Here is a 26,993-nt window from a genome sequence, read left to right on the forward strand (position 1 = left end):
GGTCTGAACATGTAGGACCACTAGTTAATGGTAATGGGGAGTTGATCACAGGGGATCAAGAGAAGGCAGAGTTACTAAATGGGTTCTTTAGCTCTGTATATACAACAGAAGAAAGAGCAGCTGATGTAGCCGGTGCCAGTGCTGTTAATATATCAGTTGATATACTGAATTGGATGAATGTAGATATGGTCCAAGCTAAATTAAATAAAATAAATGTGCACAAGGCCCCGGGACCAGATGGGTTACACCCTAGAATTCTTATAGAGCTTAGTTCAGTTATTTCTGTCCCCCTTTTCATAATATTCTGAGAATCTCTAGTGACTGGTATAGTGCCAAGGGACTGGCGCAGCGCAAATGTGGTGCCTATTTTCAAAAAGGGCTCTAGGTCTTCCCCGGGTAATTATAGACCAGTAAGCTTAACATCCATCGTGGGGAAAATGTTTGAGTGGCTATTGAGGGACTATATACAGGATTATGCGACAATAAATAGCATTATAAGTGACAGCCAGCACGGTTTTACTAAGGACAGAAGTTGTCAAACTAACCTAATCTGTTTTTATGAAGAGGTGAGCAGAAGTCTAGACAGAGGGGCCGCTGTGGATTTAGTGTTTTTGGACTTTGCAAAGGCATTTGACACTGTCCCCCATAGACGCCTAATGGGTAAATTAAGGACTATAGGTTTAGAAAATATAGTTTGTAATTGGATTGAGAATTGGCTCAAGGACCGTATCCAGAGGGTTGTGGTCAATGATTCCTTCTCTGAATGGTCACCGGTTATAAGTGGTGTACCCCAGGGTTCAGTGCTGGGACCACTATTATTCAACTTATTTATTAATGATATAGAAGATGGGATTAATAGCACTATTTCTATTTTTGCAGATGACACCAAGCTATGCAATATAGTTCAGACTATGGAAGATGTTCATGAATTGCAGGCAGATTTAAACAAACTAAGTGTTTGGGCGTCCACTTGGCAGATGAAGTTTAATGTAGATAAATGTAAAGTTATGCATCTGGGTACCAACAACCTGCATGCATCATATGTCCTAGGGGGAGCTACACTGGCGGATTCACTTGTTGAGAAGGATCTGGGTTTACTTGTAAATCATAAACTCAATAACAGCATGCTGTGTTAATCAGCTGCTTCTAAGGCCAGCAGGATATTGTCGTGTATTAAAAGAGGCATGGACTCGCGGGACAGGGATGTAATATTACCACTTTACAAAGCATTAGTGAGGCCTCATCTAGAATATGCAGTTCAGTTCTGGGCTCCAGTTAATAGAAAGGATGCCCTGGAGTTGGAAAAAATACAAAGAAGAGCAACGAAGCTAATTAGGGGCATGGAGAATCTAAGTTATGAGGAAAGATTGAAAGAATTAAACCTATTTAGCCTTGAAAAAAGACAACTAAGGGGGGACATGATTAACTTATATAAATATATTAATGGCACATACAAAAAATATGGTGAAATCCTATTCCTTGTAAAACCCCCTCAAAAAACAAGGGGGCACTCCTTCCGTCTGGAGAAAAAAAGTCTCAACCTGCGGAGGCGACAAGCCTTCTTTACTGTGAGAACTGTGAATCTATGGAATAGTCTACCGCAGGAGCTGGTCACAGCAGGGACAGTAGATGGCTTTAAAAAAGGGTTAGATAATTTCCTAGAACAAAAAAATATTAGCTCCTATGTGTAGAAATTTTCCCTTCCCTTTTCCCGTCCCTTGGTTGAACTTGATGGACATGTGTCTTTTTTCAGCCGTACTAACTATGTATGTAACTATGTAACTATGTAACTATGTAACATTGAAGAATTAAAGTTTGTGTTATATGTTGAAGTCAAGCACAGGAGTGTAGCTAAGGGGGTGCTGCGTGCCAAAGGAGATGCCAATAAGCTACTTTGCATTGGCCAGGATATTTAGATATAGGAATGGGGCAGCAAACTGAAACTTTGCCATGGATAAATGAAAGCCTAGCTATGGCACTGACTAAGCAAATGATGTTATACTCATGTACAGAGATAAGTGAATAGAATGAAATGAGAGAATCTATTTGCCTATTATTTTCTTCAATTCGCCGAAAGTAAATGTCAAACCTGGCAAATTGATTTTCGCCCATTGAATCCTAATGGCTTGTAAATCTCTAAATCTCTCTCTAACAACACTATATAGATACTTTACAATGCTACAATAATTAATAATTGGGTATTATACGTTCTTGACAATCTATTTAATGTCTTAAGCTTTTTTTATAATACTTTATAAGTAAAATAAAATTGCTGTAACTCAGCTGATCTCCCTCTCCCTGCGTACACTTGCACCATACTCTTCCTTCTTGCATTGAGCATAAATAACATCCCTGATAAGAGATGCAGGGATAAAAGCAGGTTGAGCTGAAATACTAAGAGCATTCTGAAGAGTCTGTCGTTGCCGGTCCTGAAGAAGTGGCTTCTCATAATGGATCCGTATCCACGGGGATCCTGTCATGGTGAAGAGTGTTATACAATGTGAGTAACTCATGAATAAGTCTAAATACCTACCTAAAGGGTAGTTACAGTGAAAAAACATTTCTTAGCAGAGTTTTCTTTTACTTGGCATAACTTAAAGGCTATGCAAGCCTTTGAAAGGAATATTTAAAAAAAAATTATATATATATATATATATATATATATATATATATATATATATATATATATGAAATGTGTTTTTAAACCACTTTTAAATTGACTTTTGTTAATTTTCTTTTTTTACTTGCTTCTATGTATCCTGTATACATAGAAGATGTATCGTTCTGTCTCAGCCGAGTCGGTTCAGCTGAACTTGTTCCAGCTAATAATGATCACATCTAAGTTCACACACATATATATATATATATATATATATATATATATATATATATATATATAGTATACAGGAAACATAGAAGCTGTATCTTTCTATCTCAGTCCGTCAATTCACTTGAACTGACGGTTCGGCTGAGATCGGGCCCTGCGTGTCTCTCACACGGGATCCAGCTAATAATCACATCTAAGTTATGAGCTTAGTTATGTATACTGGATACGTAGAAGCTGTAAATGTAAAAAGTTAAAAAATAAATAAAAGTCAATTTAAAAGTTGTTTGCTTTATGTTTACGTACTTTACAATAAGGCCCCGTTCACACTGAGTTTTTTTATGTGGAAACCGCGTCTGAATCAGCACCAAAACACGACTGAAACCGCCTCCCATTGATTTCAATGGGAGGCGGAGGCGCAAATAAAAACGTCATGCTCTTTCTTGCCACGGTTTCGCCTCAGACCTCCAATTGAAATTAATGGGAGGCAGAGAAAATGTTTTTATGCTGCGTTTTTTCCCCGCGGCGCTGAATGGCAAAACTCACGGCAAGAAATTGCAGGCAGGTCAAAATATGCCTCAAATTTCCTGAAGGGATTTTGAGGCAGATTTTTTCTGCCTGCAAAAAAACTCTGTGAACAGGGCCTAAAAATCTTCATTAAGATGTCTAAATGTTATTAATCGATATGGGTTGACCTATATTGTCTGTAAAGATAAATGCTTCCAATTTATGATGTTTCCGTTTAAACTGGAATAAATTTGGGAGTGTAAAATATCTATATAAATAAATCTCATAATTAAACTACCATTCATTCACAGTAAGGTGTATGACATTGCCTCATAAATATTTTACCTTCCTCTACATGCTGGCCCACTCTCACAAGCAGTTGTGCTCCAACGCTATGGTTAATTACATCTGTCGCTTTATTTCTCCCAGCCCCAAGTGCATTCAGGACCTCGGCAATAGGCCTGGCTCGGATTAACTCCACCGTTCCTAGAGGAAAGTCATAGTATGGTTTGTACAGCAGACATAGTAGGGTTTACAGCAAATTCTACCTCACATGTTTTGAGGCTGTGATGTTAGAAGTTAATAGATTGTGGCCACCTCTCCATTCATTCTTCACCCTGATATGTCTGCCCGAGGCTACCTCACCAGGCAGGACAGGGGTCGTGTGACCCCTGTTCTGAAGATAGGTGCAGGTCCAAAAGCGGGGAATACCCCTTTATAGAAAGAAGAAAATGCTTGAAATCTTTTTAAACAGCCTATCGGACACTATGTTTATGCAGAAAGTAACTCTGTAGGTGTCTGGGTCCAATGAGTGGTTATTACCCTGCACCCTATATGCAGCTTGATACTAACAAATTGGAGATCCTTCATAATTCCTGATATTTGGGGGGTTATATAAGGTTAACCTATATCCCAGACATGAACATTGGATTGGAAGGTAGGATCAAACTAAAAGAAGTCCCTTCCACCAAAGATGGAACATACGGATAAATGACTATGCGATTCTTTTATTTATTTTTTTGCCCTTTTCTTCCTTTTTGTGTGGTGTAAGGTTTAAAATAATTAAGGAATGTATATTGATATGCGTTGTGAATAATATTAGAAAAAAAACCTAAACAATATTTCTAAAATAATAAAAAGATTTATTAAATAATATATAGATGAAGTAGCCTTGCTTGCAGTTATGTTCGTCACAGTCATGCTATATCCTAATGAATGGCAAGTCATACCTCTAAGGCCTGACTCAGACGAACGTGTGCGTTTTGCGGACTGTGTTTCATGTGTATCTGTTCCATGTGGTATCCGTGTGCTTTCCATCTGACATCAGTGTTCCTGTTTTGTTTTTAGTTTTTCCCCATCGCTTTAGCATCTGGTGCGTGAAAAACACGGACAGCACACAGATGACGTCCGTGTGCTGTCTGTGATTTTCACGCACCCATTGACTTCAATAAGTGTTTTGGTCTGCAAAAACTGACCAAAATAGGACATGCAGTGAGTTTCACGCAACAGACACACATTGCGTAAAAAACATGGACATGTGAATAGCCCCATTGAATTGCATGGGTCCGTGTGCTGTCCATTTTTTTTAACAAACTGCACATGGCTGTATAATACGCTCGACTGAATCAGGACTAAGAATTGATGGAGCTTCAAGGGGTTTTCCGATTATTACAAATCCCATAAAAGCTTCATTTATATAAGGCCTCATTCACACGACAGGTTTTCGCGGCCGGGTGCCGGCCGTTCATAAATCGGCCGGCACCCGGCTGCATTAGGAATAATAGACCCCTAATGGGGCTATTCACACGACCGATTTTTTGACGGCCGGGAAAACCGGCCGTCAAAAAATAGGACATGCTCTATTTTCGCCCGGGTACCCGGCCGCCCGGCTCCCATAGAAGTCTATGGGGCCGGGTAATACCCGGCCATCACCGGAATGTGTCCCGAGTGATGGCCGGGTTTTCCGTGGCTTGCGTTCTGTCTCCTCCTCACAGCGCAGAGTGCATGTGAGGAGGAGGAGTTGATGCCATTCGGACGAATGGCTGTACGCTGTACACTGTGTGGCAGGGCCGGGGTGTACAGCAGGTGGAGGGAGCGCTGCGCTGGCTCCCTTCCCCTGCTTGTTTTAAAAGCGCCCTGGCCCGGCGACACCTTCGATGGCGCCGCTAGCAGCTGCTGCTGCGGCTGCTACTACTGTAGCGACGCCACTAAAGCAGAGCAGGGAGGTATCTCCCCGCTCTGCTATGTGCTAGCCGCACTTTAGCTCCTTTAAGGAGCGGAATCCCCGTGTTTTCGGGGATTCCGCTCCTGGACAGAGCGCTTGATGTCTCTGTCCATATCTGGTTTCAACTGTGTTTTTATTGAAAATTTTTGAAAAAAATATATATATAACTTAGAGCAGCATGAAGGGCCATGCAATTCACATAGTAAGACAGTAACTTTCAATAGACAGACAAAACATCTGGGAAAAAACACAGGGGTTTAAGGGGGTGAGGGGGGGGGGGATAGTCGGAGCTCCACCTACCACCTAATCTTGAGTTCCCTGTATCCAATACTTGTCCCACGGGTCCCACACCACTTTGAACCTGTCCAGTTCATTGTCCATAGAGGCCGTCATATGCTCCATTGTACGTATTTCCCTAATTCTAGTTACTAAGTCGATGTGGGAGGGAGGGGTTGTCTGTCTCCATTTCCATGCTATCAACGTCTTAGCGGCTGTGAGAAAGTGTCGAAAGAGTCGAGCTGGTGATTTCCCCAAAGACCTAGGGGGAACATTTAGGAGGTAATGAAGAGGGTCTAAGGGAATATCCTGCTGCATCACCGCCAATGCCAAGTTCTTAACTTCCAACCAATACTGTTGTACCAGTGAACAGCTCCAGAAAATATGGAACAGATCACCTCTCTGACCTCTACATCGCCAGCAATCCGACGGAATACCCGGATTGAAGCTATGCAGAAAGGCAGGGGTATGGTACCAAAACATAAGGATTTTATATTGGTTTTCCTTATATGCAGTGCAGATGGAGGTTTTAGCTGCTTGCGACCAAATAATCTGCCACAATGAGAGCGAGATGGATTTATTCAGTAAGGCCTCCCACTTCAACATGTATCTATGCCCAGGCGGAGGGGAACCCTCCGGGGATAGCAATAATGCATAAATGGCTGAGATAAGCCCCCTAGTGGTGGTAGCATACCGACATAACCTTTCGAAGCTTGTAGGTGCAGTAACCCGCGTGGATCTAAAAGTTTGCTGCATGTAATGTCTAACCTGAAGATAGTGAAAGAACGCAGCGGAGGGAATATTATGATGTTTTTGAAAGTATGAAAATGGGTGAAGCTCTTGCGTGTGGGGATCAACCATATCAGCCAGGTGAAATACCTCAATTCCCGTCCACAATCGGACTATTCGGGAGGTAGTGCCCCCCGGAATAGTGGGAGTGTAGAGTACCGAAGTCAAGGGCGGGCAACCCGATGCCAAATGGAAGCGGTTTTTACAGGTTTCCCACACCTCCCTTTGAAATCTCATGGGACCCAATAAAGATGCAGTCGGCATTACCAGTGGGTCACCCCATAACAGGGAGTTTGGGTGGACCGGGGCCATCCATAGCTTCTCTATTTCGGTCCATTTATTGTACGCCCTTAAAGACACCCAGCTGGGTATGCGACGGAGGTGTGCCGCCCAGTAGTACTTCACCACATCAGGGACCGATAGCCCACCCGCAGATCGACCCGATAATAAAACTGATTTCGGAATTCGATGTCTGCCGGAGTGCCATATGAACCTGAGGATAGAAGACTGCATGGCCCGCAATTCCTTCATAGGTACTGCTACCGGCAAAGTCTCAAAGTAGTACAGTAATTTAGGGAGCAAGGTCATTTTGACCGCCGCTATGCGCCCAAAAAATGACATGGGAAGAGGATCCCACCTGGCCATTAGCTGACGTAGCTCTACAAACAGAGAGGGGAAATTAGCCTTGTAAACCGACGTATAGGAGGGAGTGAGTTGAACTCCTAAGTAAGTCAGGGAGGTTTCCTTCCAGTTGTAGGTGTAGTTGTGTTTGAGTAGCTGGAGCTCCTGGTGTGGGACATTAAGAGGGAGCGCTTCCGTTTTAGATGTATTAGTTTTATATCCTGACAGCCTCCCATACCTACGGAGAACTGTAGTAAGGTTAGGGAGGGAGGTATGAGGTTTAGTGATAGTCAAGAGGACGTCATCTGCAAACAGGGAAACCTTAAACTCTTTATCTTGTATCTGGACCCCCGCTATATCCCTGGATTTCCGTATTTGAGCTGCTAAAGGTTCTATGCATAGCACAAATAAAAGTGGGGATAGGGGACACCCCTGACGTGTACCATTCCAGATTTGAAACGGAGGGGAGGTGGAGTGTGGGAGTTTAATTGGTTTGGAGTAGAGACCACGCAGTGCTGTCAAATAAGGGCCCGAAATCCCAAATGAATTTAGAGTTTCGAACATAAATGGCCATCCCAAGCGGTCAAACGCCTTCTCTGCATCTAGACTAAGAAGGATCGCCGATTCCTTTTGCTTTTGGAGGGCATCAATGAGGTCAAGGGCCCTTCGTGTGTTGTCTCCTCCTTGCCTAAGAGGCACAAAGCCCACTTGGTCTTTGTGAATCAAAGAAGGGAGCCAAACATTGAGTCTATTAGCTAGAAGACGGGTGAAAATTTTTAGATCCGAATTCAGAAGGGCTATGGGTCTGTAATTGGAGCACTCTGCGTGGTCTTTACCCGGTTTAGGGATCAGCGTGATATGAGAATGCAGGAATGTTTGAGGGATGGGAGAACCCTGTAGGAATTCATTAAATAAGGAAGCCATCCGTGGAACCAAGATCTCTGCAAAGGTCTTATAATACCCATATGTAAAGCCATCTGGTCCAGGGGCCTTACCACTAGGGAGGTCCTTCAATATATCAAACAATTCCTCCGCAGAGATCGGGGCATTCAGGGATGAAAGCTCCTCATCTTTCAGTTTAGGGAGAGCACAGGAAGAGAGATATGCTTGCAGCGTTTCCCTCCGACGAGCCGGATCAGGTGGTAAGGTATTTGGCAGGTGGTATAAGGATTTATAATAGTCATGAAAAAGTGTGGCTATCGTGTCTGGGTGATGCTGGAGTATGCCCGCCTTATCCCGAACCGCCTGTGGAGTACGAACAGTCGCCTGATCCCGCAATAGTCTGGCCAGAAGCGAGTGCGCCTTATTACCTTTGTCGTAATATTTCCTTTTTGTGTATAGTAATGACTTTTCTACCCCCTTCATAGCTAAGTCCTTGAGTTGTGCTCTAGCCTCTATCAATTTCCGTAGTGTCGGGACCGCCGGTTTAATCCCCATTTCTCTCTCCAACTTAGTAATTGTCCGATGGAGAGCCACCCGCTTGGCCCGAGAGTCTCTTTTCAATCTAGATCCCATTACTATGCATTGCCCTCTCATCACCGCCTTATGCGCCTCCCAAAGAGTGGATACTGAAGGAACCGATCCCTCATTAAGTGCATAAAATTCCCGCATATGTCCGGCCAGGCTGTCCCTAAGAGCGGGGGACTTAATCAAAGTTTCGTTTAAGCGCCAATGACATACTCTCGTATTTGGTTTCCCTATCTGTAGGGACACAGAAACTGGTGCGTGATCTGACCAAGAGATGGGGTCTATATTCGCCCCCTGGAGCGCACGGAGGGCAGGGACATTACCAAAAAAGTAATCTAAGCGTGTATGAGTGCTGTGCGTATGGGAGAAGAAGGTATAGGACCTATCACCTGGGTGATCCACTCGCCACAAATCATAGAGCTGGTGCTCTCTAATTAGTTGCCTAAAACGTGTAGAAAGTCCTGTAAGGGTGGGCGTCGGAGTAGCGTGTGTAAGAGAGACCCTATCCATGGACGTGGAGAACGGGACATTAAAATCTCCTCCCACCAGCCATGCCCCCCTAGGAAGCTTCTGGAGTTTAGAAAGGAGTCTACGTAGGAATGGAATCTGTGCGGTATTAGGAGAGTAAACGTTACATAAAACAATGGGCTGTCCAAGCAAAGTCCCCTCTATTATAACATATCTGCCTTTCGGATCTAGATGTGAGGTGTGAACTTGTATGGGGCAGGAAGCTGCTATCAAAATGGCCACCCCCTCCCTTTTGCGACCTGACGAGGCAGAGTACACAGCAGGATACGCCCCTCGGGCAAATTGGAAAGTTCCGGATGAATCTAAGTGTGTTTCCTGCAGAAAAGCAACTTCCGCTCCAAGCGATTTCAACTCCCTGAGAAGCAAGCGTCTCTTCACATTGGAGTTGAGACCCTTGACATTAAGTGTGACAAATTTAACCATGGTCAAAGATGTATGAAAGAGCAAAGAATGATGTGGAAAGTGCGGATGTATACAGCTCACAGTTATGTCGGGGCCAGTCCCCTGTCGGTTTCAAAGCAAGCAGTGTTCTACGGCGTCCTTCTACCTTGGAGGTTCTTGGAGGATTCACTGTCGTCTCAAGTGTTATTTCGGATGAAAGTAGGAGGGGAGGGAAAGACACTGGGGTAAAGACGTACCAGGGAGACAATACACATATCTGCAGTGAGAACAAAAAGAAATGCATGAGATCAATGAATTTCAAACACACTCAGAAAATACTACCAGGGAGAATACTATACCCTGGGGCGGGTGATATTAAAGCAAAAGAAAACTGGTAATACAATATTACCCTTTGCAACTCTCTCTAAAAACAGAGGGAGAACTGCAAAACAAATTACCCCTATCAAAAAAAGAGGTCGGGTCTCAACAGTCGAGGAACCTAGTACAAAAGTACGTATAAATACGTACAGGCCGAGAAAAAACAAAAAGGGGGTGAAAGAGCCAAGTGTATCCCGGGCAATCGCGCCCTGCCACAATTTACGTTAACGAATTAAAGAGAAACAACATAAAATCAGAAATATAATCCTAAATGCATTTTTAGCCTAGGATAGTGCAACTGGCGAAGGGAGCAGCTGGTATGGGTGACCAGTCTCCTTCACATATATTACGGAGGTGCCGTGTATCTGCGCAGCGTCCATCAATTCAAATCAGGTCTTGGTGAACTTCGGTTAGACTGTCGTCTTGGAGAGGTCCTCCGCTTATTTCGGACCGACTGCCAGACTGGAGGTGGAGACGAAGGCGGCAAAGGAGTCTCCCAATTCTGCATCTTGGGCGTTGGTATACCAAGGGAGTCACAGAAATGAGGCAAATCCCCTGGGTACCTCAGGGTTGCAGAAACACCATCTCTTCGGGCTGTAAGGGAGAACGGAAACCCCCATCGATAAATAATATTGTGGTCCCGTAGGGCTGCGAGAAGCGGACGAAGCAGACGTCTTTTCTGTAACGTAATCCAGGAGAGATCCGGGAATAACTGAATCGGCACACCGGCATACTCCAGGTCTTTACGCTGACGGGCTTTAAGCATAATGTCCTCCTTAGTGCGGAAATCCTGGACACAGCAGATGATATCTCTGGGCTGAGATGTAATGGATTTTGGTTTCAGTGCTCTATGCGCTCTGTCAAGCGGTATCCGATTAGACGGGGGTGCACCCAAAAGGTCGTTAAAGATAGTCTCTAACACGATGGGAAGATCTTCAGACCCCGAGGGCTCCGGTATGCCCCTTATCCTTATATTATGACGGCGACCTCTGTTATCCAAATCCTCTAGATGCAGTTGCATATCTCTAATGGACGCCAGCTGGGAGGACACTGAAGACTGTATCACAGAGACATGGCGCCTAGTGGCATCGTGGTCATCTTCTAGAGCCTCCACCCTCGTAGCAATCTGCTGTATATGCTGCGACACCCCCGCCAATTCTGAACGAAAAGCTGCCTTCACTTCTTGTATCATACTCTTAAAGTCCTCTTTAGTGGGCAACTGTGAGAAACATTCCCTCCACATAGGGGGCACATCTGAAGGAAGTGAGGCTGAATCCTCCAGGTCAGAATCTGAGGCATATACAGGGGCCTGGGCATAGGGGGTCAAAGATGGTGTATCCCCCAGATCGTCTCTCCTCCCCGGCTGCTGGATCGTGGGCCGTTGGGGTTTAGGTGCAGGCCAAATCTGTAGGGCCATTTGTGCTGAGGGCTGTGACATTGGTGGTTCAAGCAGGTGTACTGGGGCCTCTGACTGAGCTGATGCTCCTCGTGGCCTGGCCTCCATTGCTCCTGGGATAGGGGACCCCCTTCCCTGCTGTTCACAGGACGAGGTGGAGGACAGCTTAGGGGAGCTGGGAGGGTGAACTTTAGCCATCCGGCTATTCAGCTTACCCTGTACGTGGGGCACTGTCTCCTCTCCCTGCTCGGACATCTCCCCTTCCTTCTGACACGAGGCTGTCCAAGATGGCTGCGGCTGAGGGAGCGGCGTGGCTTGCCGCCGAAGAAAGTAGCCGTCGATCGTTGGTGGAGCGGCGGCGACCTGGTGCTGTGCTGCAGGGGTGAGTCTAGACCCTTGGGGTCTTTTTTTCCCCATATGAGGCACCTTTCCCCGCTGTAGGCTGCTGGATCTGCGTGGCAGGGCGCGGAGCTCTCAGTTTATGCGACCGGCGCCATCGACTGCTGGCCACGCCCCCCTCTGTCCATATCTGGGCAGTGACATCAGGGGAAACTCCTGAAGCGGAATCCCCGAACACATGGGGATTCCCCTTCAGGAGTTGCCGCTGATGTCACTGTCCAGATCTGCCCGGCCCGGAACGGGTGCATAACTTTATGCAAACCGGCCGGGCAAAATGGCCGATTTTACCGGCCGGCACTCGGGCTCGGGCGGGACCCGGTCGTGTGAATCCCGCCTTAGAGTAAACCCCTTTAAGTAAAAAAGAAACCACTATTGCTCTAAGATGACACAATTTGTACACAAAGTTATGAAGACTAATTCACAGAAAAAAAATAAGTATAAATATTTCAGTTACTTTTAATACTTTATTTTGATGCGTAATGCAAAAGGTTTGATATGTTATTATATAACACCAGCCTTTCTCGCTCTTTCAGAGTAGAATGTATACAGCCATGATGGAGATGTACAGACTGCTCTTATGAAAATGAATCTGTGTGGACATTTCATCTTTTCTTTAGCTTTATTTGTATCTGCATAATCCCTTATAAAGCTGGTAAGACCCACTACCCACCTACTGGGCCCATTAACCAGAACAATTGCGGCTGTCATATTCACGTATCATAGTAACGTTTCCTGTAGTGTGGGTTTTTTCGCCAGCTATACCTACATCCTGTTTTTATGCTCTTCATATGCAATAATAATATGCAACAACCTGGTATTGAGGTATTAGTATACACTTAATAAAAGCTGACCTGTTTTTGGAACTTTTAGCTCTTCTATGTGAGATGTTTCTCCTAGTTTGGTGCTAGAGCTGAGACTCCTTGCTATATCAGGTTTCACACCCTGTGCCTCCAGCATCTTTCGGAAACATTGCAGAGCAGATCCATCACTTAAGACTTTGGCAATTTTTTCTGCCCCTTGTTTTTCTGAACCAGCCCGTCCACAAAGCCAGAGGAGATAGCCACCTGGAGATACAGGACAGCGAACCAATGCATTGTTATGACCTGATATTTTTCTATAATACACAGGGAATACATATTCATATAAAAAGTAATGAAACTCTCACTATTTCATTTAACCTGTCGACTTTTCTGACATGTCTGGTTTATTCCCTTTGAAATAATGCCACAGAATCTTTTCTTTGTGCTGTTTCTGTTATGTCTCCTGGAAATGTATAAATAAAATGTCACCTGTGCCTTACCATTACCCTTTAATAGGGTATGTCCCTACAAAGTCTGAAACAGTCAGCATTGAATGGATACGCCCCATTGACAAGTACGATGGTAACAACCAGATATCAATGTATTCTTAGATTCCAGGAGGAATAACAGAGGATTCATTGGCAGCAATCAAAGTTCAAAGAAAGGTGCTTCAGAATTGTTATTTTATAGAAAATGCAATAATTTTCTAAAAACAGACTTGATCTTTGATGTTTAATCCCAAGTATTACTTAATGTATAATGTACTCTGAAGATGTATGGAGAATCCTCTGCAAACATAACCATGTACTGCAGTTCTAGGATAAGTAGAATACATGATATGACCTGTATGTAGCACTAGATCTCTGAGGTCGTCAGGCCCTTGTCCTTCCAAACACTGTAGGGCTTCTATGACTTCAAGGCTGTTTCCCACACAACGACCAATGGGAGTATCCATGTTTGTAATAAGAGCAATTGTCGGGATTCCCAGAGAGACACCAACATTTACCTGTAAAAAAAGAGGTCCTACATGAAAATCCTAATTTATGTCACTGAAAATACTTGGGATTGTATTAGGCTCCTATCTGCACATATATACTTACAAGACTATGTGCTAGATGCTTTGCCTCTTCTATGGTTGAACTTTGAGCTGCCTCACCAAACTTAACATCCAGTATCAATGCAGAAAGACTCTCGGCCACTTTTTTACTCATGATAGAAGCTGCATAAAAAGACAATGGCATGTCTATAATGACTAACAAACAACAATCCAAGTAATCGTCCTCTGTTCATGCAGAGAAGGAAATGGAGAGATTTGTAGTTCAACAATTGTTGGTGAGTCATCACGGTCTCTCTATTATGTTACAAAAGGGGGATTATGTGTTCCCAGCTGCTCAAGGGTCATCTGGTCAAATTTTTGTTTCAAGTCTTTTTTTTATGCTAGGTATCACTTTATTTTATGAGAAAAATAATATAATTACATGCGCATCTGCAATAAGGTGATATCCCAGTAGAGATAGTGAAAAGAAATTAAAAGGAGATTTAAAATATGTTGTTGTGCTGGGGGAAAGAGAAAATAAGTCCACTATCTTATACTTCATTCTTTGCTATTGATGCTCCCTAAAACTTCGCTTATAGCCTTAAATTGTGCATAGTGTGAATATCATCTGTGGCACTCTGGGAACTTTCCGGGTGCTGTAGGTAGGGTTCCCACCCCATCAATACTGTAAAGACAAATTCAAGCACTCTGTCTAAATATGCAATTTAAGGTTTATTCGGAAGTAGGCAACAAATTGAGATTTGTAACGTTTCGGCCAATATACCAGGTCTTTGTCAAACTCTATTGCCTCTTGTCAAGGGGGTAAATGCTGTTAGTGAGTAGCGCTGTAGTAAGGGGTATGTACTATCAATAGTGAGCGCCCACCATTAGTATTACATACCCTTTACTACAGTGCTACTCACTACCAGCATTTACCCCCTTGACAATCGGCAATTGAGTTTCACAAAGGCCTGGTATATTGGCCGAGACTTTACAAATCTCAATTTGTTACCTACTTTTGAATAAACCTTAAATTGCATATTCAAACGGAGTGCTTGAGTTTGTCCTTACTTTTGCACAGTCCAGCTTTCTCCGTCCCAGAGTTATCCACTTTATATCTAACACCTTATTACATCTCATAGTAGAACCTATCCACAGGGTATATACATGGGTATATACATGTACCATTCTACATAGTAAATTCCCCACGTAACACGACTTACATGTAATATAGTACCAAGAAAAGAGACCACAGAGTCTATAAGTCAAAAAATAAAACATAGATTTTTATTTAATAAATTCTAAAAGATCACATACATAGAACATTAAAAATGAATCTCCACAGATGACAAAAAATATCTATGTTTTATTTTTTGACTTATAGACTCTGCGGTCTCTTTTCTTGGTACTTTATTACATCTCAGTTGGTCAATAGGGACAGTGGTTTGGAAAACGTAGCATGAAAAACAATGTCTGGCTAAGAGGTGGAGAAGCAAGTATAAGGATCTACTACTACCTGTTATAAGTGGCAGACTGTCCACTGTTGCTGTCACATCTCGCATCTCATAAAAGATCTTATCAGCTGGTACAAGGTTCTTAGATTGTCCAACAATACAGCAACCAACAGAATTCAGGATTTCCAGCATCTGCAAACAAAATACAAAAGTCTCAATAGGCATAATAGTGGAATTGTACAGTCACCTGGTTCTCATAATGTATTATTATTATTATCATCATTATTGTATTATATTAACGAACACCTTATTTCCTTTTTTTTTTGCAGGGGGGGGGGGGGTATTTTTTAAATATTATTCACAATTCACAGCACCCAGACCTCCCCCTCCCCACAGTTCCTACTTTACCTAATCCTCTCACCTAAAGCAATTCTAATGCACTTGTCCTTACTTTAATGCTACATTCACACAAGAGTGACAGATTTACGCGCTTAACTCTGTGTGTGTGTTGCGTTTTTGTGGAAATCCCTCACAGCACACGGACCCATTGATTTCAATGGGGCCGTTCACACATGCAGGAGTTTTCACGCAGCGAGAGTCCGCTGCGTGAAATTCACTGCATGTTCTATATCGGTGCGTTTTCACGCACCTTCGCACACATTTAAGTCAATGGGTGCATGAAAATCACATACAGCACACGGTTGCACATCCGTGTGCTGTGCGTAATTTGCGCATAATTTCCAATGACTAAAAAAGATGTGCTTTGTGAGTGCGTGAAAAACACATGCCACTCACAAAGTACAGATGCAATAACACAATGTACACGGACCAGATTTACGTGCACACGGACCAGATTATCAGAGACGGCATGCAGGCCGCCCGCTGACAAGTGAGGTCGGTGCCAGGAGTGGACCAATCTAGTCACCTGACATGAGGTCAGGTGACTAAACTGGTCTAGTCCTGTGCCGTCACCGACCCCAGACAAAAGTGATCCGATCTTCGCCGCATGACCACCTCCTTCTCCTGACGGTGAGTCGTGTCAGGCAGAGCGGAGAGTTGTAGTGGTAGGCTACCGCTCTGTTTGCACTAAGTACAAGGGAACGGGGAAGGCTGCGCGGTGCTACTTAAAAGGGAATGGGGGGCGCTATATAGAAGGGGCTGTGTGTAGCTAACTAAAAGGTGGGGCTGTGTGTGGCTATCTACAAGGGGGGGCTGTGTGTGGCTATCTACAAGTTGGCTGTGTGTGGCTATCTACAAGGGGGACTGTTTGGCTATCTACAAGGGGGGGGCTGTGTGTGGCTATCTACAAGGGGGGGGCTGTGTGGCTATCTACAAGGGGGGCTGTGTGTGTGGCTATACAAGGGGGCTGTGTGGCTATCTACAAGGAGGGCTGTGTGTGGCTAACTACAAGGGGGCTGTGTGTGGCTATCTACAAGGGGGGGGCTGTGTGTGGCTATCTACAAGGGGGTGCTGTGTGTGTGTGTGTGGCTATACAAGGGGGCTGTGTGGCTACAAGGAGGGCTGTGTTTGGCTAACTACAAGGGGGGCTGTGTGGCTATTTACAAGGGGGGGGGGCTGTGTGGCAGTATATACAAGGGGGACTGTGTGGCAGTATATACAAGGGGGGCTGTGTGGCAGTATATACAAGGGGTCTGTGTGGCAGTATATACAAGGGGGGCTGTGTGGCAGTATATACAAGAGGGCTGTGTGGCAGTATATACAAGGGGAGCTGTGTGGTAGTATATACAAGGGGGGCTGTGGAAATATATACAAAGGGGGGGGGGTCTGTGTGACACTATCTACAGGGGGGTCTGTGTGGCGCTATCTACTGAGGGGTCTGTGTGGCGCTATCTACTGGGGGGTCTGTGTAGCGCTATTTACAAGGGGGTCTGTGTGGCACTATTTACTGGGGGTCTGTGTGGCGCTATCTGCTGGGGGTTCTGTGTGGCACAACCTACAGGCGGTATGTGTGGCGCTATCTACATGGGTCTGTGTGGCGCTATCTACAGGGGGTCTATGTGGCGCTATCTACAGAGGGTCTGTGTGGTGCTATCTACAGGGTGTCCGTGTGGCGCTATCTACCGGGGGTCTATGTGGCGCTATCTACAGAGAGTCTGTGTGGCGCTATCTACAGGGGGTCTGTGTGGCGCTATCTACAGGGGGATGTGTGTGGCGCTATCTACAGGGATGTGTGTGGCACTATCTACAGGGGGGTCTGTGTGGCGCTATCTACTGGGGGGTTCTGTGTGGCGCTATCTACTGGGGGGGTCTGTGTGGCGCTATCTACAGGGGAGTCTGTGTGGCGCTATCTACAGGGGAGTCTGTGGGGTGTTATCTACAGGGGGCATGTGTGGCGCTATCTATAGGGGGTCTGTGTGGCGCTATCTACAAGGGAGTATGTGTGGCGCTATCTACAGGGGGTCTGTGTAGCGCCATCTACAGGTCTGTGTGGTGCTATCTACAGGGGGATGTGTGTGGCGCTCTCTAAAGGGGGTCTGTGGCACTATCTACAGGGTGTGTGCGTTGCTATCTACGGGCGGTCTGTGTGGCGCTATCAATAGGGGAGGTGGTGTAATGGGGGATTCTCATTGATGTCTATCATTCGTGTTTATAACTGTCTATTTTACTGCTGGACTTGTAATATTATAGTATTTAAAAGTAATTAAAACTAATTTAACATAAGTTTTCTTATTCTCTTATGTAGTATGATATATTAGCGTTTACTGGGGTATTACTTTTGGTCATCAGATCGCCCACCATTGATGGAGACTTGCCCTGCTCCCTAACTGCCCTGCTCAGGAGCTGCCAAGACTTAGGCCCCATGTACACGGACGTATTTTTTTCCTCCCGTAAATACTGGTGTAAATACGGGTCCTTTTTCACGCGTATTCGACCCGTATTCCACCAGTATTTACGGACCCGTGCCTGTAAATACGGGTCCATTGTCACCAGTATTCCACCCGTATTTACGGACCCGTTTTCTCTGCACTAATCGGAAGCCCCTTCCCTCTATTACTGGATAGAGAGAAGGGGCAGCCCTTTTGGGTAGGGTTTCCGCAGCGATTTAAAGTAAAAGAAGTTGGGGGGCGGGGCTTAGCCATGGCGGAGTGAAGTCGTGCTTTGGGGGAGCTCCGTGCAGCGGTGGAGTAAAGAGCAGTCAGAGTCCGTCTTGTACCGGCAGGAGATGCCCGGAAAGCGTCGGGGACTAGGCTCAACACCCTCCCGCTCCTTATCGCGCTCTCAGACGCGCAGCACAAGTATGGAGCGCTTTTTGCAAGCGCCGCAAACTACACCGAGGCCTCCAGGTGTCATGGCGGATCCCACACAGCAGCCGGCCACGAGGAGATCAGACGGCACACTGAACATGCCTGCAGGCTCCTGCACGCTGGGACACACGACCGCATCACAGCATGGAGTCGCTTCTATTGAGGTACCGCCTGTGTCCCCTGCCCTTCCTCTCTCTGTGCTACCGACAGCTTCTGTGCCCCTGCCTAATATTGCAGAAGATCTGCCATTACAGCCATCCCTGCATGCGGATTTACATTCACTTAGGGCACTGATTCAGGCTCTCCCACCAGACAGGATTTAGATACCCTGGTCACAAGAATAGAGCAATCCCACCAACAAGATATCGCTGCTTTAAAACAAGAAGTGGAAAGGGTGGATACTAGGATTGATACCACTGACCACATGGTTTCTTCTATTGATAGCAGAGTGCTAGCTCTGGAGCAGGCGGCCATTTCCAACAGATCACACATGCAGTCCTTAGCACTCCAGTTGGATGATCAGGAAAACAGGGGCCGCAGAAACAATGTACGCTTGAAAGGCCTCCCAGATCTGGGCCTCAGAGATGATCTCTCGACCAGGATTACTGCCATATTTAATACGGTCACCAATAGACTTCTAGACGCTACATTCTTACTAGACCGTGTTCACAGAGTCTCCCGTCCCGGCCCGCACGACCCTTCAAATCCCCGGGACGTCCTATGTCGCTTACATTACTATTCTGACAAGGATCTAATTGTCAGAGGACCGGTGTCAATTGATGGCTGCAGGGTTTCGGTCTATCCGGACGTATCCCCGCGTACACTCTACATGAGACGTCTCCTACACCCATTACTGGAAAAGATCAAAGCGACAGGAGCCACCTATAGATGGGGACACCCGTTCCACGTGGTCGTCAGGAGAGAGGCATCTACTTTTCTTCTTCGCCATTTCTCGGATCTGGATGCACTATTCAGGTTCCTGCAGATTGAGCCGTTTCCGGTACCGGATTGGTTGGCATTGGACCGGCCTGAACCGCCTCAACGTCGGCGCAATAGGCGCCCTAGCCTACCCCGCATCAGGCCCCCGTTCCGAGAGTCACCGGGATCTCATACGGACCTGTCGCTGCCGATACCTCCAGAGGCCTGAACGGGATTCCCTTCTGGAGATTTCGCCTTGACCACGTGGCAACGTATTGACTGCACCTAGTATCTTCTTGCCTCCTACAGTGCCTAGTGGTTCTTTTTCTCGGTCACAAGTGCCTTTACCAACCACTCCAAAGAAGGGGTTTTTCTTTTTCAGCGGAACTTTGAGAGCTGCCTCGCTTCTACTACAGCGGATCGCTGAGACTCCCCTGGGACTCATGATGCAGCAGTTGATTCCTCAATTATACTCAGAAACGTAGATATACTCTGGCTTACATTGTAACCTTCCGTTGTCCCTTGTTGTCGCTCTCCTCACCCTCCCCTCATTTTTATCATGTCTTGGTGCATAATATGTTTCTTGATCACCTCCCCCCTCCCTTTCCCTACCCTCCCTCTCCCTCCCGCTCTCCTAATGGTGATCGGATGGGGAATGGCGCAGTGGTCTGGACCTTGTCGGCACCACTGCGCCAGTCTCCATTAATGTATATCGGGATGTTTTAATGTATTTTCTAGGGCTGAATTCTTTTCCTGTTAACTAATAGGTTATAAGATTGGCTGACGGGTACACTAATGGGGTAAGGGATGTATACGCCTGTATCGACTTTCTTAGCCCTCTTCTGCCTCTCCCACTCCTTGTTCCTCCGCTCTCGTCTGACGCCTAGGTGTACTCCTTTCCCTCCCCCTTTTTACCTATTAATGTCCCTTTAGCTTTACTGCCCTCATCGTAGGCAACGGTAGCTGGTGGATATCACACTTATACGATAATTTTGAATGGGTAATCTTTGTGGTTATTTACTATTGTTATTGGGGAAAAGGTAATTGGTTCATTGTACATAGGGCCCTGCTTGCAGAGCCAGGGTCTATAAAGTGTCGTTGCCTCCCTTACTCATCTCTTGGTGGGTAGCGGACAAGTTTGAATTTGTTTATGTTTTTGTGCTGCCTGCTGCATGGGCCCCCCCCCCCCCCACTGTGCCTTTGGTTTATCCCCGTTCTGTTACTAACTTTTTCTCCACAGGTTTCCATACCAATAAGGAGCCGGCCTTTGGGCCCCTGTTCTATTCTTTCCTCCTTCCCTTGGTCTTTCACTTTTACCTTCTTTGCCCTCTCTCCCCTCCCCCTCCCCTCTCCCCACCGGGGACATGGCAAGTCAATCCCAGAAAGAGCTGCGGATAGGTTCTCTGAATGTCAAGGGGCTGCATGGTCCTGGGAAACGATCCTTTCTGTTTAACTTGTTGAAGGCTAGACACTTGCATGTAGCTTTTCTTCAAGAAACGCATCTGAGTGAGCAGAAACCCTTCAAGTTGTCTAATCAATGGTTTCCTCACGCTTATCAGAGTTTCTCCCCTGACCCGAAATCCAGGGGGACGAGTATCCTTCTTTCCCGCTCTCTACCGTGGGAACTCCTGGACTCTCGCAGTGATGTGATGGGGCGAATGCTCTTAGTCAAGGGGAACATAGACTCCCAGATTTACACCTTTGCGTCCTTCTACATGCCAAATGTGGGACAAGGTTCTGCCTTGATCGGCTTTCTGGAGGTGCTGGAGGAGTTTGGAGAGGGTACCATCGTTTTGGGGGGGGATTTCAATGTTGCTTTAGAGCCTACCATGGATGTTTCAACGGGATATTTGTCAATTCCACACTCCCAGCTGCGCCGTATTAAACGCGCGCTCCACGAACACAACTTCGTGGACACATGGCGCTTACTACACCCAGCAGACAAAGACTTCTCCTTTTACTCGCCTGTCCATGATGTCTACTCCAGACTGGATTTGTTCTTTGTCAAACACCGGTCTCTTCCAACCGTTCAAGCGGCCGACATTGACTCAATCTCTTTCTCTGACCATGCACTTGTCACATTGTCTTTGACTTTGCAAACCCCTATATTGCATCAATCCCAATGGAGACTCAACCCCTCGCTTCTCCAGGATTCCCTGGCCTCTTCTGATGTAGCGCGCACGCTTGACGACTACTTCGTCACTAATAACTCCTCTGATACGAATCCACGGGTACTATGGGAGGCCCACAAATGTGTGGTAAGGGGAACCTTCATTAAGCATGGGTCCCGGTTGAAAAAGGAGCGCGCGGTGGCCATTACCCGGCTTCTAACGGAAATTAAGGCACTGGATTTCACGCATAAACGGTCCCACGAACTGGAATGCAAAGTAGCGCTAATTCTAAAACGGGAGGAGCTACGCACCTTACTCCTTTCCAAGGCGAAAGCCACTCTCGCCAAATGCAAACGGCACTTTTATGAGTACGGAAACAAATGTAGCAAGTCTCTTGCCAGAGCATTGCGCCTCCAACAAGCGCACACTTATGTACTGTTTATTACAACCTCTCCTTCCACTCGAGTTAATATGCCTTTGGACATAGCGTCGCAATTCCGCGACTTTTATGCTTCACTCTATGACACCGACTCTACCAATCCGGCCACGTTCTCGAGAGATTTCCGTGCAAATATTAAGTCCTATATTGCGGAGTCAGGCCTCCCCTCCCTGTCTGAGGAGGTTCTCAATGCGCTGGAGGTCCCAATTACCGCGCCGGAACTATCCGACGCTCTCAAGAACTCCGCCTCTGGTAAGGCACCTGGACCTGATGGGTTTACGCTTCCCTATTATAAAAAATTCCTCGCTGTCCTTAGTCCGCATCTCTTAGCGTCCTTGAATTCTTTCTCTTCCGCCGCTCGCGTCCCACCTGACGCGCTCAGGGCACATATTGCAGTGATCCCCAAGACAGGGAAAGATCCCTCTCAATGCGCAAGCTATAGGCCAATTTCCCTTCTTAATGCAGACGTCAAACTCTTTGCAAAAATTTTGGCAGGGCGTTTGGCCCCATTACTCAGTGGTGTCATACATCTTGACCAGGCAGGGTTCATGTTGGGCAGAGAGGCCCGTGATAATACCACAAAGGCAATCAATCTCATTCATAAGGCTAATCTATCTCGAGTTCCGCTTATGCTCTTGTCAACAGATGCTGAAAAAGCATTTGACAGAGTTAATTGGACGTATATGGAGGAAACTCTTCTTCGACTTGGTCTTGGTCCACAAATGATGGGATGGATAATGTCGCTATACTCTTGCCCGTCTGCGAGGGTACGCGTGAACGGGATCCTTTCGGAAGAATTCAACATCCACAACGGGACCCGACAGGGTTGCCCCTTATCCCCCTTGATTTTTATCCTGACCTTGGAACCATTCCTACGGCATGTCAGAGCGAACTTCGACATTAAGGGCCTAGAGGTGGGAACTCGGGTCGACAAGGTTGCAGCGTACGCAGATGACTTGTTGTTTTTCCTGACTAACCCGTCTATCTCCCTCCCGAATCTGATGCAGGAATTTAGTCGCTTTTCCAGTCTATCCAATTTTAAAATAAACTTTTCCAAATCCGAGGCCATGAATGTCTCTATACCCTCCTCCCTTCTACGCACACTGGAACAATCCTTTAGCTTTAAATGGAACTCGAAGGCGCTCAAATACTTGGGAGTGCGCATCCCGGCGGATCTTAAAGAGCTTTTTAATTTGAACTTCCCAGTGTTTCTTACCGAAGTGAAAACGGATTGTGCCAGATGGAGGAGGGGCACATTCACGTGGATGGGTCGCTGCACTATTTTTAAAATGAATATTCTTCCCCGATTACTTCACTTATTCCAAGCGCTGCCTATAGCAATTCCACCCTCGTTCTTCAAAGCAGTCAACTCTTTACAAATTTCCTTTGTATGGAATGGTAAGCCTTCACGCCTTAGTCGAACGCTCTTGTGTCGGACACGGGAGGCGGGGGGACTGGCACTTCCTGACATCCGTTCATACTACATAGCAACTCATCTAGCGCGCGTTGTGGACTTGTGTAGACACGCCCCCTACAAGTCTTGGGTGGGTCTTGAGCAAAGCTTCACGGAGGCCCCTCTTCAGGTGGTTCCGTGGTTGCAAAGCGGACTTCTTAAATCCATTCACCAACATCCCACTATCAGCCCCACACTGCGATGTTGTTCTCTTCATAAGGTCCGATCAAGCCTTCTGCCCATCTGCTCTCCAATATTTCCGATTCTGGGGAATCCTGCTTTCCCTTCAGGGTTGATAGATTCGGTCTTCCGGGCTTGGTTCACGTCTGGTATATTTAGGGCAGCGCACTTCCTTAAGAACGCGGAGTGGCTCTCCCTTTCGGAGCTGTCGCATCTGCCGGAACTCCAGCCTCTGGGCTATTGGCGCATATTTCAGCTCCGCCATTTTTTCTCTTCATTATCGTCTCCGGCTTTATTTCAAGAGTCTAGATCCCCGTTGGAAGAGATGTGTGTTGGCTCCGAACCAGCCCGTCACACACTGTCCACGATCTACCATCTCCTTCTAAACCCGCCGGACCTCCCCCCGCCAGGATACATCGCGGAGTGGGAAGCGGATTTGGGCATCAGCTTTACCGCAAGTCAATGTACCCGCATCCTTACTTTGGCTCATAAAACCTCGATCAGCTCGCGTTACCAAGAAGCCAGTTTTAAACTGCTCTCGCGATGGTACAGGACCCCGGTTCGTTTACATCGTATTTTCCCGACAGTTTCACCTCTCTGTTGGAGATGCGGTCGGGAAGATGGTACCCTCCTCCACACCTTTTGGTCTTGCCCGTTACTCGCAGAATTCTGGGAAGGAGTGAAGAGAGTGATCTCCAAGGTAACAGATACCAGTTCTCGTTTGGATGCGGCCTTCTTCCTCCTACATCATTGTGACATTCCAACAAATATCTACAAAAGCTCGCTGCTTCACTTTTTAGTGATGGCCGCTAGACATTGCATTCCATTATGATGGAAAAACGTCTCCCCACCTACTCTGTCCCTCTGGGTTTCGATGGTCAACGACCTAATGCACATGGAGGATCTGACCTCAAGCGTTCATGATACTAACGCTAGGTTTTGCCTAACGTGGTCCCCTTGGATAGTGTTCCAGGACACTGACACCTATAAAAACATTCTGGGTGGGTTGGAAGTCGGTTGATAACCCGCAATGGATCTTCTTGGGTGCTGCAGGACCTCCTCGGTGGGGAGTGTTGCCCCTTCCTCCTCCCCTTATCCTTCTCATTTATCTTTCTTTATCTCGCTTAGTCTCTCTTGCTCCTTTCTCTCAGAGGGGAATGTCAATCAGATCAAGGGGGAGATGTCACATGTGGTTATACCTCCCTTGAGGTTTTCAGTATGTGGTTAAACACTTTGTATCCTCATTATTGGTTATGTGCTTCATTTTCCTTTCTGTATTTGCTGTATTCTTGTTTTTTATTATGTAAAAATATGGTTGTCGGCCACGAAAATAAAGAATTTAAAAAAAAAAAAGTAAAAGAAGTTCATATGTACCCCGGCCGTTGTCTTGGTGACGCGTCCCTCTTTTGACATCCAGTCCGACCTCCCTGGATGACGCGGCAGTCCATGTGACCGCTGCAGCCTGTGATTGGCTGCAGCGGTCACATGGGATGAAACGCCATCCCGGGAGGCCGGACTGGAGGAAGAAGCAGGGAGTTCTGGGTAAGTTAACTTTTAATACTATTAAGGAGGCTCTGTCACCAGATTTTGCAACCCCTATCTGCTATTGCAGCAGATCGGCGCTGCAATGTAGATCACAGTAACGTTTTTATTTTTAAAAAACTAGCATTTTTGGCCAAGTTATGACCATTTTTGTATTTATGCAAATGAGGCTTGAAAAAGTACAACTGGGCGTGTTTACAGTAAAAGTACAACTGGGCGTGTATTATGTGTGTACATCGGGGCGTTTTTACTTCTTTCACTAGCTGGGCGTTAGGAATGGGAGTGTATGATGCTGACGAATCAGCATCATCCACTTCTGTTCGTTAACACCCAGCTTCTGGCAGTGCAGACACACAGCGTGTTTTCGAGAGATCACGCTGTGACGTCACTCACTTCCTGCCCCAGGTCCTGCATCGTGTCGGCCACATCGGCACCAGAGGCTACAGTTGATTCTGCAGCAGCATCAGCGTTTGCAGGTAAGTAGCTACATCGACTTACCTGCAAACGCCGATGCTGCTGCAGAATCAACTGTAGCCTCTGGTGCCGATGTGTACTCGCTCGTCCGACACGATGCAGGACCTGGTGCAGGAAGTGAGTGACGACACAGCGTGATCTCTCGAGAACACGCTGTGTCTGCACTGCCAGAAGCTGGGCGTTCTGAAGAGAAGTGGATGATACTTCTCGTCAGAACGCCCAGCTAGTAAAAGAAGTAAACACGTCCAGATGTAACACACATAATACACGCCCAGTTGGACTTTTACTTTAAACACGCCCAGTTGGACTTTAGCAAGCCTCATTTGCATAAATACAAAAATGGTAATAACTTGGCCAAAAATGCTCGTTTTTTTAAAATAAAAACGTTACTCTTATCTACATTGCAGCGCCGATCTGCTGCAATATCAGATAGGGGTTGCAAAATCTGGTGACAGAGCCTCTTTAACTCCAGCGGTAGTGCTGAAAGAGTTCCCGGGTGCTGAAAGAGTTACTGCCGATCAGTTAACTCTTTCAGCACTCTGGACAGTGACTATCCCCTGACATCGCCTAGCAACCCTCCCATACTTACGGGTGCACACACATAGCCACCCGTAATTACGGGAGCCCCATAGAATTCTATGGGCCTGCCTGTGACATAATTACGGCCTGAAATAGGACATGTTCCATATTTTTCAACGGCCCGGGAAGGTACCCGTGGCCAATAGAAGTCTATGGGCCCGTAATTACGGGCGTTTTTACGTTCGTATGCATGGGGCCTTAGAGGCAACATTGGTTACAGCTGCTGCCAAAAGAAGTATATGGAGAGGGGAGGGGAAGAAGGAGGAGGGAGAAACTGCAGAATGAGAGAGAGACACAGGGCCTATGTAAACAGGGCAATACTCATTTCACAAACGCTCGTTTGTCTGCTGATTGCATCTTTTATGCGCCCCAAAAAATGATCTCTGTCCGTACACAGGGAATGTGCTGCAAACAAAATGAAAATGCAAAATGCATGGGGACAAATAAATGTAATAACTCACAATCATTGCTCCATGTAAATAAGGCATACGAGCGCCGATCGACATGCTACTATCGTTGAACAGTGCTAGTTACTGGACAGAAAATCTACCCGTGTAAAACGAGCTATACTGACAGGTCCCTTCTCCTTTTGTCTCATTTATACTATTAGGGCATATGCATATCATGGAGTGGATATGACATAAATGCTTAAGATATAATGTTAAAGAAAAAAAACATGGTATAATTGTTTAATCACACTAAATTCTATAGCATTTGTTAAACACATCATTCTACTTGTTTTCTAATAATTTTGAAGTGTTTCAGAACTATCTGGATTTGTCCTTTTTTTTTTTTTTACTTCTCATGTCTCACAGTCTCTAGATTTATTTCCACATACTGTACCTGTTCAGGGTTCTGCTGTGAGCTAAAACTTGGTACTGACTCCAACTTATCCAAAGTTCCTCCAGTGTGCCCTAGTCCTCTCCCACTGATCATTGGAACCTTACACAA

General features: G+C 46.0%; 1 protein-coding gene across 1 annotated transcript in view; it reads right to left on the reverse strand.

The window, feature by feature from the left end:
• Window positions 1–1,342: 1,342 nt before the first annotated feature.
• The window catches only part of TYMP (thymidine phosphorylase), a 44,929-nt gene continuing 19,278 nt past the window's right edge, over window positions 1,343–26,993 (reverse strand). The window contains exons 5-11 of the mRNA XM_075855121.1: window positions 26,886–26,984; window positions 15,143–15,272; window positions 13,691–13,809; window positions 13,434–13,596; window positions 12,642–12,854; window positions 3,677–3,817; window positions 1,343–2,473 (exon numbers count right to left, since the gene is read on the reverse strand). Coding sequence (XP_075711236.1) covers window positions 2,280–2,473; window positions 3,677–3,817; window positions 12,642–12,854; window positions 13,434–13,596; window positions 13,691–13,809; window positions 15,143–15,272; window positions 26,886–26,984 — 1,059 coding nt within the window. The 3' untranslated portion in view covers window positions 1,343–2,279. The remainder of the gene's footprint in view (window positions 2,474–3,676; window positions 3,818–12,641; window positions 12,855–13,433; window positions 13,597–13,690; window positions 13,810–15,142; window positions 15,273–26,885; window positions 26,985–26,993) is intronic.

The sequence above is a fragment of the Rhinoderma darwinii genome, chromosome 3 (assembly GCF_050947455.1).
Source record: "Rhinoderma darwinii isolate aRhiDar2 chromosome 3, aRhiDar2.hap1, whole genome shotgun sequence".
Taxonomy (NCBI): domain Eukaryota; kingdom Metazoa; phylum Chordata; class Amphibia; order Anura; family Rhinodermatidae; genus Rhinoderma; species Rhinoderma darwinii.